This window comes from Argiope bruennichi, chromosome 10 (genome assembly GCF_947563725.1).
Source record: "Argiope bruennichi chromosome 10, qqArgBrue1.1, whole genome shotgun sequence".
NCBI classification, from domain to species: Eukaryota; Metazoa; Arthropoda; class Arachnida; order Araneae; family Araneidae; genus Argiope; species Argiope bruennichi.
This window is the reverse complement of record NC_079160.1, coordinates 85,501,880-85,514,875: the sequence shown is the minus strand read 5'-3', so window position 1 is coordinate 85,514,875 and position 12,996 is coordinate 85,501,880. Positions and strand designations below refer to the sequence as shown.

Genomic DNA, 12,996 nt, shown 5'->3' with positions numbered 1-12,996 from the left:
TCATATTCAATATTCCGATAGGAAAAAAAAAAAAAAAAAAAAAGCTACTAATTTAACAACACTATTAAGTTGAAGGCAAATCTTTAAGAGACAGAAGTAGAAAAACAGGGGAATTGACTAAGGGGTTTACGCTGATGAAGACAAACAATATGAATCCAGAAAATGTGACAGCTGGAAACAACACAAAAGTAAGACAGAGTGATTTACCATTGCAATGAGTAAATCAAATAATATAAATTATTTTCTATTCCCAACAATTCAAATGACTCCAAATTGCCAAGAAATTTTAAATTTGTGCATAAGACAAGTTAGAGCTCCCACATTTTGTTTATTTGGATAGAGATGATTGCTACTTGCTGTTATCCAGAGCATGACTCCGATTCAATTGTGTGTTAAGTATTGCTTAGGGTTCGAAGCTTTTTATTGATATTCGCAATGAGTAGAAACTGCCTTTCACTATAATAGTTCACAATATACCATTCTAAATTCGGAAATTCAATTGTATTACGAGAACATTAAATTTAATTGAAACCAAAAATTACTTCCCCCATAATTTAAAAATATTTTAATGGATTTCAAGTATTTTTTTTTTTTTAATCTAATCTTATATTGTTGGATTTGAATAATCCGTTCGTTTCGATTTGTTTTTGCAAGAACGGTTCATCTCTGGTTAGAACTGTAGTATGATGAACTTGAATTGTAGTAGTTCACTTTATTTATATTTAATGTGATCTTTCGTTAAGTTCTCAAATCCAAGCTTTTAGATACTTTAAGGAAATCAGCTAGTATTTAAAGTATAGTACAAACTTCATATTTTTCATTGATTTTACAAATTCTAATTTAATGCAATAATTCATAGATCTTTGAAGAGCGATGGCAATGCTACAGAAGGTGGAAGTGGGGTGGGGAATAATTACTGTTTTTGGCGGGAGGGAATACGAAACAGTGTTTTGCTCATAAAATTAAAAGTGAAAGGCGGACGGCCGAAAAAAGATGTCGAACATTATTTATTGATGCTACAGCACTGATATAGGCCTATTTAAAAGAAAGGGAGAAAATTATTATAATTTAATTTTTTTACCCCTGATTTTATAAAAGGAAATCACCGTTTTTTCTGCTGAAAATTATTACACATAACTGAATTGCGAAATTACTGCTCTCGTTACAGACGAAGCTGAAAAATTTGAATTAAAAAAAATTGGGTATTTTTCAATCTAAAATGTTAATTTTCTTTGAGTGTGTTTCATAATATATTCTTTAGATGTTCTCCAAATTTCTTTAATCTGTCCTAAATATTACTTATTTTATAACTACTTTAATTAATTTTCTGTTGGTAAATTTGTTATTATAAAAGCTTTGAGTGCCTGATTAGCGAAAATTGCATTTATCATTTTGTTAAGCCTGTAAATAAATAAATAAAGCAACTATTTTATTTTATTAACTTATATTCTCTTTTACTAATCATACCTACCTATAATGTCCAAAAATTTTAATACTTTTAAAGAAAAGTTAACAGTGAAAATTGTTTATAGTTAAATTTTTTGAAACTTCCAAATATTTAAATTAATAAAACTGAAATATTGAAAACTTAGGATGCAATGTTATACTTTTTATGCATTTCTTAATTATATTTTTCTATTGAGAATTCTGGTGGAAAATCTTTTGGAGTATATAAAACCTTGACACTGCTATCCTGTTTGGCATATTTTTTACTATTTCTAAATCATTTTTCTTCTTATATGGTTATCTCCCTCATGGCCTCTGGGTAGGTCTGGCTGTTACACAGTTTCTTATGTGGTTACTAACTAATGTAACTGCTAAAATCAAATTTTTAATAATTATGCTGATTAAATGAATTTTATAATATTTATAAATTGGAGCTACTAAGAAAATAGCTAATAAATACAGTTTCAACTTATATTAAAATTTTTGTATATTGGTTATGATTTGGTAATTACTACTTTTTCATGTTGATATTTTCCTTCCTCAATAAAGAATTATTTAAAAAAATATATTTTTTCAGTCTTAACAGACAACTAAAATTGTTATTTTCGGGATTCGTCTATGATGTTTCTGAATTGGCTATTTTCAACTGTGGCAATTGTTTTGTTAGATTAAGGATTGGGAAATCGTAAACTGTAGACTGGAATCCCAAGTAAGATTGCTTATATGAATTTTAGATTTATAAAGAAGCTTAATGAGTGTGTTTTTCTGTTCCCTTCTTAAATGCAAGTTCGAAAAAATAATTCAGAAAGCCATTTTCATTTGAAACAATTCATTAAAATATTACAAATAAACATATTTTATTCAGCATATGTTAATATTTTGTTTATTATTCATATACATTTGAGGCTATAAATTAATTTTTCGCTCATAGATATATTTTGTAAGATATTCTAAGAGCCAAAATGTAGTTGCTGATTGTAAAAAGTTTAATGAATTGTGCTGGATTATTTTACTTCTGAAACTTTCTTGTTTAGTATCAAATTTTCTGCTATTTTCAGAGGACTTATTTCTTCTGATTGTAACTTTTTTGAAATTATGATTAAAAGAAAATATCTGAGATAAAATACTTAAAAAATTCTTCATATTGTTAACTGAAGTAAAATAACGAGGTATAAGAAAGATTTATTTTGAATGAGAAATTTCTTTTATATGCTCTGCTTATTTTGTAACTGAACTTTCCTGATTTAGATCATCCCATAATATCATAATGGTGTTAAAAGTACAATTCTAATTTAAAAATTGCTCTGAGGTGCATATTTCTACCTTCTAAGGTAGAATATGTCAAAATCAGTGCTGTAAATTGATGGTGTGGTCTGTAGATACAACACGAAAACATAGATACACTCATATATTTTATTATTAGTAGAGATCAACTGAACTACTACTACTATCTCTTGCTGAAGCTTTGTTTCTATGCGATAATCATTCAAAGAAATAAAAGCAATTACATAATTAATATACGCAAGTGAAACTAAAGATTTTATTGAAATTTTACTAAGTGTTTGAGAAGACATTTTTGTTTCTATGTTACAGAATTCAAATAGAAACAGAGCAAAGAAAAATGTATACATAGTTAATCTATGCTTATAAAGCTAAAGATTTTATTGAAATATTATATAATGATAATCTGCTTTAAAGTTTGTACAGTAATATTGTTTTCTTGTTCTTAACTATTTGGAATTCCTAATAATGTATGTCTTTTTCAGTTCTATTATACAGGCATTATAATGACTGACAAAACATTCTTGTTTAACAAGTGCTGTAATCCTCCAAAATGGAAGTCTTATGGTATTGCAATAGAAGAAACTGTTACTTACTCTAAACTTCTAGGACAAAAAAGTATGTCTTATTTATATGTAGAATTTTAAATTTTAATAAATTGTTTTCTATTTCACCATTTTAAATATTTTTATTTCTAATGAAAGGTACTCTAAGTTGAAACTTATCAACATGAAAAACATATAGTCCAGATAAAAGTATATATAAAAAGAATTTACAACATTCTTTTTTTTCTTATTAAATTTTTCAATTAGCTTATAAAATTACTTTTTAGAACAGACTTTTCAGGCATTGGATTTGTAAAGACAATAACAATGAGAATTTCTGCAGGCATCTTTAATATAAGTTAGAAAAATTAATTCAAAAAGCCATCTTTATTTAAGATATTTTACAAAAATTTTGCAAATAAACATTTTATTCAATTTCTGCTTTTCTTTATTCACTATTTATTTGCTTATGTATTTCTTATTTTGCATTCATTAAAAAAATTTTTAATAAATATTTCTTATTTGCTTTGCTACATTTCAAGATCATTTTACTTTTTATGTAATTCATAACAGATAGATCGACTAATAGCAAAAAGATATAGTAATGTACATCAGTGTTCTGATATTTGAAATGATTAACTATTAAGAAAGGGAAGGGGAAATTCCAGAAGAGTTTGAGAACTTCTGCTCTAAAGCTTTTCAGTTATGCATTGGCAATTTTATAAAAAATTATGTTCTTTATTTTACTTAATGATTAATTGTATTTAAATGTTTTTCAGGAGAGTTCCACCAGTTTATTGAATTTAATGATAAGGTAATTATCTTTTTTGAGTTTGTTAAATGTTTATGAAAAAAGAAATTTTTATTAAAAAATCTTTGCTATTAAATTAATTCTTACTTCTTAATACTTACTTCTCATCTGTAAATTTCCTTAAGTCCTGATTTTAATTAAAAATTTAAAAATAAAATTTTCTTTGTTATATTTGCCTTTGGGAATATTTCTATTTTTACATATTTTAAACTCTGCTATAATTTTTTATTATCAAGTTGCTTAAATTTAGAATTTATATGAAAATCTTAAGATGGTATATTAATAGATTGTTTTATCAATAGTACTAAAACAATTATCACAGCCTTCTTTCTTGCTCCGTTGAAGAAGTTTTATAAAAAAATGTCATTTAGAATATCCATGGGACTTTTAAAACATAATTTAATAATTTGGAGCTAAAGGGGGCAAATGCAAGTTCAAATTTAACTTATATCCTTTTGAATTTTACTATTATTATCCCTTTTATATTAGCTTCAATAGTATATAATTGATTGACATGCAGATTTCGCATCTAAGTTAAAGAGAATTCATTTCAGAGCAAAATATTTGGACATTTTTAACTTTATTATTTTATAAATACATACTTTATTTATATTTTAGCTGTTTCATGACAAATGAAGTTATTAAAATGTTTGTAATTCCATATAATATATTTTTTCCCTTGTAATTTCATTTACTTTTTTTTTTTTTTTTTTGATGAATTTTGGAGGAATGATTTCTTTCAAGACACCTCTCAGCAGGAGTCAGCATTCATGCAAAAATACAAATATAAGGATAATTGCTAAGGCAATATAAGGATAGAATGTCAGTATTCATTCTGACATTCTATCCTTATATTGCCTTTTCATTTTTCTGTATGTATCTTGATGACATCTTGATCTGATGATGTATCTTTGAAACTTATTTTCAGAATAGTGAAAATTAGTTTTTAAAGTAATAAAAGTTTTTAAGCAATAAGTTCATTTTTAAGTAATAAGAATACAATAACTTTGTTCGTTAGATATTTTTGGTTTTCAATAAAACTTATTTAAATATTTCCAGACATTTATCTTGTTTCCCATTTTAAGCTTTAAATTTGCATTCTTCATCTTACAAATGTCCCTTCCTTCAGCTTTGCATTAAATAAATCTGGGAACTGTGCACAAAGGTTTTTACCACATTTTCCTTCACTTGATAGTGCTTTTATAAACTGTTTTTTATTGCAGGCTACAGAGAAAAAAATTTTAAAGATTAATGAAACTTTTTTTTATCAGTTAAAAGATAAAGAATGATTTTTTCATATATTTTTTCTGCTATGTTAATATTTTAGAAAAAAGATATTAAAATATAATTCTTAACAAAATTTTTTATTGCTGAACACAGATTTAAACTGCTTCCATTTGTTCTAGAAAAACTTCATTGTTTGTTTTTAATTCATTAATCTTTTGGAAGTTATGGTTTAAAGAAAATGTTTATTTTTGGATAATATGTTTTGTAGGTTTTGGTAAGATATATTTATAGGTAATCTACATTTTATTGAATTTTTTTTTCTATATAAATTACTAACAGAAAAACTAAAATAAATATTTATGCGGTTTTAAATTTAAACTGTATGCAAATATTAGCAGTGGGTAAATAATTGAGTTATTTTAAATATATCTGAAATTTTACTATATTTGAAGGGAGGGGGGGGGAATCGAACTTTACAATATGACTTTTAAACTTCTTTAGCATATTATTCATACTGTTACAGTGGGAGGGGAGGAGACACCCAACGTCCTTAGTAGATTCAAAATTATGATATCTATGTTAGTAAGTGTGGAAATTTCAGTTACTTTCAAAATAGTTTATTTTATCTTTGAAACATTCAGCAAACATGTTGTCTTCAGCAAATTTCAAACTAACATTCAAGAAAGACCAAATTAAATGGAAACAAAACTACTTGGGTTGTTTCAGATAAAACAACCAAACTAATGTTTTACTAATTACCTTTATCAATGTCTTGCATTATTTTATTATCATTAACTTTATCTTCAATTGCTTATTAGATAGTCTTATCTTTTATGTGACTTTTAAATATTAATATAATAATTAGTTGAATATTTGTTTTAGTACAATGCCACCATTTGTATGTGATAGCATTGGACTTCCATTCTGTTGATTCTCTGCTTTATATCCATTACTATTAGTACACCATTTATTGTATTTATTAATTTCTAGATTTCTAACTCTGGAAACATGGATTCATACTGTATTGTTGATAAGAGGTATTCACCATCTAAAGGAAGCAATATTGACATCTTTGTTTTTAATGATGATGAACATTATGATGCTTTATATTTAGGATATTCAGTGCACAAAGATTATGCTATTGAAAACTGTAATGATCTAATAACTTTTCTTAACTTTAATAAAAATTGCACATTTCATCTGCACAATTCTTTTATTTATGTTAAAAGTGCTGATAGATTTAAATGGGTGTTGTTTTTTGGGATGCTGGAATTCCTTGTTAAAAATTTGAATATGAGCGTTATTGGTTCGCAATTTTATTTCCCTTTGTTCAGTAAATTTTTAATTATGAATGAATTACAATTAATGATTTCTCTGCAAAGTTGGTTTAAGAGTTTGAATACAAATTTCCAAAAGACTTTATCTCAGACAAATGAGGTATCAGCAATAAGATTCAAGAAAAGCCTGCCTACTAGAGCATCATATTCATTATCTGCACTTCAGAATCTAAAGAATAAAATATCCTTCTGTTCTGAACAAACAGTTGAAAAAATGAATTTGAGTATGTATACATGCAAATCCAGTCAAAAAGTACAGCTGAAAAGAAAATCTGTTGATTCATGTGCAGGAGAGGATTCTTTATCAAACACAAAAAAATTTAAATCGCAGAATGCATGTCACTGCAAAAATAACACTTGGAAAATTTTCACATCCTTTGAAAAAACGTCTATTTTAAATTACACTAGTATTTTAGAAGCTAGAAAATTGATGGATAGCTCAGAAGCCATGCATATTTTTCCAACTGATTGTATGCATAATTCAAATTCTTCTAGATTACATCAGAATCGGAACAGGTTAAACCAAGAAATTTTTCCTGAATTAGATAAATCAGATATATTTTCACAAACACAATTGTTGTATAATGTAATTGAATTAAAAAATACTACTAATTTAAATTTACAAGAAACAAATGAAAATCCACCAAAATATGAACACATTTCTGATGTACATGCGTTTAAAGAAATGAAATCAGATAACAAAGAACATTTCGCACTTGGTGATATAGGAAATTTGCAACTATCAGTTTTAGAATGTGAAGAAAAAGAATGTAAGAATGAAGGCACTTGTTCAGAAGCAATAAATACAGGTAAAAGTAAAAATATTACTTCTCCTTCAGTGGAAAATCTACATAAAGCTGGTTCTATTGGAATCAAGGGACATTCTGTCTCTTTTCAAACTGTTTCTGGGAAATCTTTGAAAATTTCGGAAGCAGCACTTCAAGCAGCTGAAAAAATGTTTGAGGATATCTCTTCTGAAAATTTAGATATTGTTCCTCAAAAGAAAACTCAAAATGTTTTGCAGCTGAAATCTACTGTGAATGATAAATGCTGTGTAGGTTTTCAGACTGCATCAGGTAAATCTCTGCATGCTTCAAAATTAGCTTTGGAAGCAGCTGAGAAATTGTTTAAAGAAATCACTGTGGAAGAAGAAATAGATGTTTTCCCAGAAAAACAAACTCAAACTAAACAGAACAATAAAGAATATTATCCCAGTTTGAAGGAATGTGTAGATGAAGACATAAGTAAAGTTTTGGCTGAAAATTTCTTTGAAGACATTGCATTTGATGATAAAGAAATGGATTCTAAACTAACTGATGATTCTGTGACATTAAATTTACAGAAATCTGAAAATGTTCAAACACATAAAAGAAAAAAAAGTCTTGGTGGACGCAGAACTTTGAAACCTTATGTACTAAAAAAGTAATTGTGTCTAAGTCCCCATTTGTTTATTTTTAATTGTTAATTTCTTTAAAATGTATTGAAATATTTATGGAACTGTGCATATCAATAAACAGTATTTATAATTTTATTTCTTCATTCATTTCTTAAAAAATATCACATTACCAATTAGTCAATAGCATAATGATTTTTCATTTTCTAAGGATGTTTGCGAAATTTTCGGGTTTCAAACTATAAACCAATTTTGAACTGTAATGGATTTTAGTTCCCCTCCCTTCTAGAATTATTATGTTCGATATTTTGCAATCTTTTAATAGAATCAAGCATGTGAAGTATGTCCACATAAAAGGAATTTTATGTTTGCAGTGCAGAACATTGACTTTCCTTCTTTAATATTTAAAAAAAAAATGCTTAATATTTCTCACATTACTTGTACATTTTATGAACTATAATTAAAATGTTTTTGTGCTGTTAAGTAATATAGAAAAAGACATTTACATGAATTATATATTTCATTTTTCGTATGTGATCATTACACAACTGAATTAATTATTATTGGACGATATAATGTATTTTGAATTTTACCTTTCTTATATATAGAGCAATATTTTGGCTCTATAAAAATAATAAACAAAACTGTGCACCGTGTAGAGTTGAGCGATAACCAGATTTCAATATCGCGATATATCATGGAAGTTAGTATTTTTATTATTTATTTAAGATATAAATTACCTTTAAACATACAGCAAAAAATTATTCCATATAAAAGGAATTTTCTGTTTATATCTTGCTTAGTTTTCATTTAATACAATCATTTCTTGCTTTTTTTTTTCTTTCATATTCATATGATTCTAAGCATTAAGTTGAGATATTGATTGTTCTCTGGGCATCTTAAATCTACTTTTTATTTCTATCTTTACCAAATGAACTGCACTTCGAAGCTTGAATAAAAGCCTATTGATTCAGAATCTTTGCAAATTAGAATTCTTCAGGGTAGCTATGAAACACTAAAGAACCATTGAATATAATATTGTAAAATATTTACTACGGAATACTCGTATTCATAATGCTGTTTGGTCTAACAGACAGCGCGGCTAATAAAAAATGCTGATTTTACATTCGATTGTTATCAAAGTGGAGTTGAAGATGCGAACAGTTCAATGCGTTTATTGATTCTGTTACAAATCGGTCATTACGCTTCAATATCAATTTATAATGGACAGAGTTTGAAGATATTGATACCTTTAAAAGATTACAGTTCTATTCTTATGTGACAGCTTCCTTAAAGAAGGAACAATTTCAGATTTTCTAAATATTTGAGTTGATTATATACCATATAAAAAAATGCCAATGGCATATCTGGTATTATTTTATAATATATCCACGATTTTTTTTATTAGTTTTGGCAGCATGTCTCTAAATTGCACAGGATTATATGTCAGTATTGGATGCATATAGGCACTATAAATAAATATTTTAATGTCCCCATTCAGTTTTGAATTTCGACAAAGGATAAAATTTTCTAGATAGAGCTCGGAATTTTTCTTTGGTGTAAGTAGTGTTTCCATACTAATTTAAGATCTAAAATTACTCCTAAATATTAGCATTCCTGAGGCCAGGTGATAATTTCATTGTGGATTTTGATTTGAGGAAATTAAGGGGAGGCGTTATGAAATATTACAGCTTTGGTTTTGGATACATTTATTTAAATTTTCCATCTTATGAACTAGTTTTCAACAGATTTTAAATGTATGTTCAGTGTGAGTTGTATGTACCATAGTACCATTCTAATATTACCACAACGTTTGTGTGCATACAGATAAGTGTACTAAATTGGTTGAATATGCCATTAGCAGAAGAAAATTATTAGTCACAACTTATTAGCCTGGGCTACTCCTGGTTTTATGTATTTTAATTTGGATAGTTCTTCCTGATAAGTAAAAGTCGAACATTTTGATGAGGTATTTGGACGTTACATCAATTAGTTTGTATAATAGTCCGTCTTTCCAGACTTTATCGTGGCCGTGTTGGTCTAGTGGTAAGGTCTCGACTTCGGAACCGGAGGGTTTCAGGTTCGAGACTCAATTCCACCGAAGAACCGTCGTGTAAGCGGGTCTGGTGAACGTTAAATCCGTCGGGGCCAAACATCCTCCTGGTGTGGTGTGGTGCGGAAATTTGGGGAGGGTGGTATTAGCTCTGGTTCGTTCTCGTCATCTGGCCGTGGTTCAAAATTACGAGGTCCGTCCCAATATAGCCCTAGGGTTGCTTTAAAACGGGACGTTAATATAACTAAACTATTTCAGTCTCTATCAAATGCTTTCTGTATATCGAGGAAAACAGCTCCTGTTTTCGTTTCGTCAGAGCTTTTCTGTGATGAATTTAATGTCTCTTACTAATTTATGTGAGATGTTAAGATTAATTTGATAGGAAGAGAGATAGGCTTATAGTTAGTTGGATCTTTTCTAGGTGGAAGTATAGAAATTACAATAGATGTCGTCCATCTTATCGAGAATTAACCGAAAGTCAGAATTTTACTTAAATTACTTACAGAATTTTACTTACAGAATTATTAAATTAAAGGAGATAATTTTTATACAGAGGTTCTTAATCGTTTTATTAGAAATATTGTCTGTTCCAACTTTACTAATATTAAGTTTTTTAACGCATTACATAATTTAAGAGGGTAGGGAAGGATCAAAATTTTTATTAATATTAGGGGATTTTCGAAATCGTTTGGCATAATCTATCTTTTGTTCTGTTTCGTTAGGCATGTGGTTGTTTAAAATAAACTATGTCTTCAAACTACAGCTAAGCATTTTGTTTTGTTAAAGTGACATAAAGAATCGTAATGTTCTTTTTGGATGACCGGATAAACGTTCAAAACAATTACTACTTCACATGTATAAACACCTCTCTTATATACATTCCATGACAGAGTATGGAAGGTTTTAGAAAGAATAAATTATCTTGGTTTCTAATAGAGATATCGTCAAAATTCGAGCACTTTCTTTTTATAACCAAAGATGGCGCTGGTCACTAAAGGCCGGAGAACTTAAATCTGGCATTCATTAAAATCCCCTGGTACTTTTTTGTTAGCCGGGCGCAAACGAAAAATTCGCCAAATAATGTAGAATTCCGCCAAATTTCTTACACCAAATTCGCGTTTGGTTTACAATTGGCGACATTTGCGCCCGGCCAACGGAAAAGTACCATTCTCTTCCCAATTGTGAGACTAACTGCACAGGAAAGCAATATTACAGATTAGTACCAATAGTTTACTTAAGATGACACAAACATTATAATAGAAACAATTCAACAGGAACTTTTTAGATTAACTGATTCATCCGGTTTTGCCTGACATAAAAATATTTAATATTTTTGATCTTAGAATTATTTTTATATCAAATATACAAAATTTTATTTTCCACAACTTTGTTTTAAAAAAATGAAACCAGTAAAGAAATATTGATTAAAGCTGCAAACTGATAATCTAAACAGGACAAACAAATATATAATGATATTAAATTTTTTATTACAGTGTATACAGATTCTACATTTATATACATTTATTTACAGTAAATTATTATATTCAATATTTCTTTTTGTTGCATCATTTTTGTAATAAATATATCACAAAAATTCAGCAATGTGTTATAGATATTCCACATAAATTTTCTTTCATCTGTATGAAAAGTTTGCACACAGCATCATAATGAACAGCTATTTTATGTTTCCATCATTACCCGCTCCACCAAATCTTCTCCAATCAATATATGTTATTTTGTAAAAATTTTTATAGATATGTGCATTGTTGAGAAATATTTTTACTACATACATCACAATAGTGCATTTCTTTCAGCTGTGTAAGTTTAATAATGCTCATTCAAATAATTTACATGAGAAAATTCTTTACCATATACATCACAAAAATACAGATTTCAATCATATGAATTTGACAATGGCAATTTATTATTTTTTTTATAAAAAAAACTTACCATGCACATTAGAAAAATAAGGGTCCCCCCCCCACATATCAATAAGAAAACTTAAATGGCTTTCATGAATAAAATTAAAGAAAGATGCAGAATTGTATTGCCGATTAAAATCTTCTTTACTTATTTCTATAAATCAAAATGATAAATATGAATAAAAATAAATAAATAAATTATATACCAATTGATACAAGATAGGATTTTCATAGTATCATTTCTCAAATATTATTTTACGAAAACAAGCAATGGTTTTTGCCAAACCGTTTTAAAATTAGACAGAGTTATAACTTGTAACATTAAAAATATAAACATGATTGTCATCAACTTCAATCTTTCTTGGGATGTCCCTTGTAGATGAAAAAAGCATTCAAATCCATTTCCATAATGAATAATAAAATATCTCTGCACTCTAATGAATTATGTGTTGAAATAAAAAATTTTAAAAAGTGTTTCAAGAAATTTGCTTTGTTTTTATTTTGAAATCAAATCGTCATGCTTCAGAATAATATAAGCTTTAAAATAGAACACCATAAATATTCATAAAATTGAATATAAATGTAATTGATAAAGTAAAATTAAATTTTCAAATCAATTTGTATAACATATCAGTATGATAATGCTTGGTTTTAATATTTTCAATGGGAATTTTGTTTCTATACATCTCATACAATATTTTTCTTTTAACTTTTATGAAAATAATAATGATTATTCAAATTATTTTGTATAGAGTCTCTTATTATACTTATTATAAAGAAAATATTTCTTTTTTTTTGAGTGAGTATCAAATTGTTGATTTAAATTATATTTCTTCTATGCTTCAGAGGAACAATTATTTACTGGTATGAGTTCGATAATGCTGGTTTAAATTACTTTTACGCCTAAAGTTTTTATTGCATATGTCACAACAATAGGGTTTCTCTTTTGTATGAATACGCAAATGCTCATTTAAATTAGCT

At 27.4% G+C, this 12,996-nt stretch overlaps 1 protein-coding gene across 5 annotated transcripts; it reads left to right on the top strand.

Annotated features, from left to right (window-relative positions):
* Positions 1-136: 136 nt before the first annotated feature.
* LOC129989424 (uncharacterized) lies at positions 137-8,144 on the top strand. 5 transcript variants are annotated; one of them, XM_056097963.1, is made up of 5 exons: positions 771-794; positions 2,024-2,155; positions 3,213-3,345; positions 4,052-4,086; positions 6,301-8,144. In XM_056097963.1, exons 3-5 carry the CDS (start codon positions 3,234-3,236, stop codon positions 8,071-8,073), a joined length of 1,920 nt encoding a protein of 639 aa, XP_055953938.1. In that variant the 5' UTR covers positions 771-794; positions 2,024-2,155; positions 3,213-3,233; the 3' UTR covers positions 8,074-8,144. The 5 variants fall into 5 exon arrangements, with proteins under 5 accessions (XP_055953935.1, XP_055953939.1, XP_055953938.1 ...); XM_056097962.1 differs by lacking the exon at positions 771-794 and adding an exon at positions 933-1,202; XM_056097960.1 differs by lacking the exons at positions 771-794; positions 2,024-2,155 and adding an exon at positions 137-188.
* The last annotated feature ends 4,852 nt before the right edge of the window (positions 8,145-12,996 follow it).

What these genes read in the sequence shown, in the direction of transcription:
- LOC129989424 (XM_056097960.1), top strand. Translation starts at nt 150, where the DNA reads ATGAATCCAGAAAATGTGACAGCTGGAAACAACACAAAA. An exon ending in CAGCTGGAAACAACACAAAA is followed by an intron (nt 189 to 3,212) that starts GTAAGACAGAGT and finishes TGTCTTTTTCAG; the next exon opens with TTCTATTATACAGGCATTAT. An exon ending in TAAACTTCTAGGACAAAAAA is followed by an intron (nt 3,346 to 4,051) that starts GTATGTCTTATT and finishes AATGTTTTTCAG; the next exon opens with GAGAGTTCCACCAGTTTATT.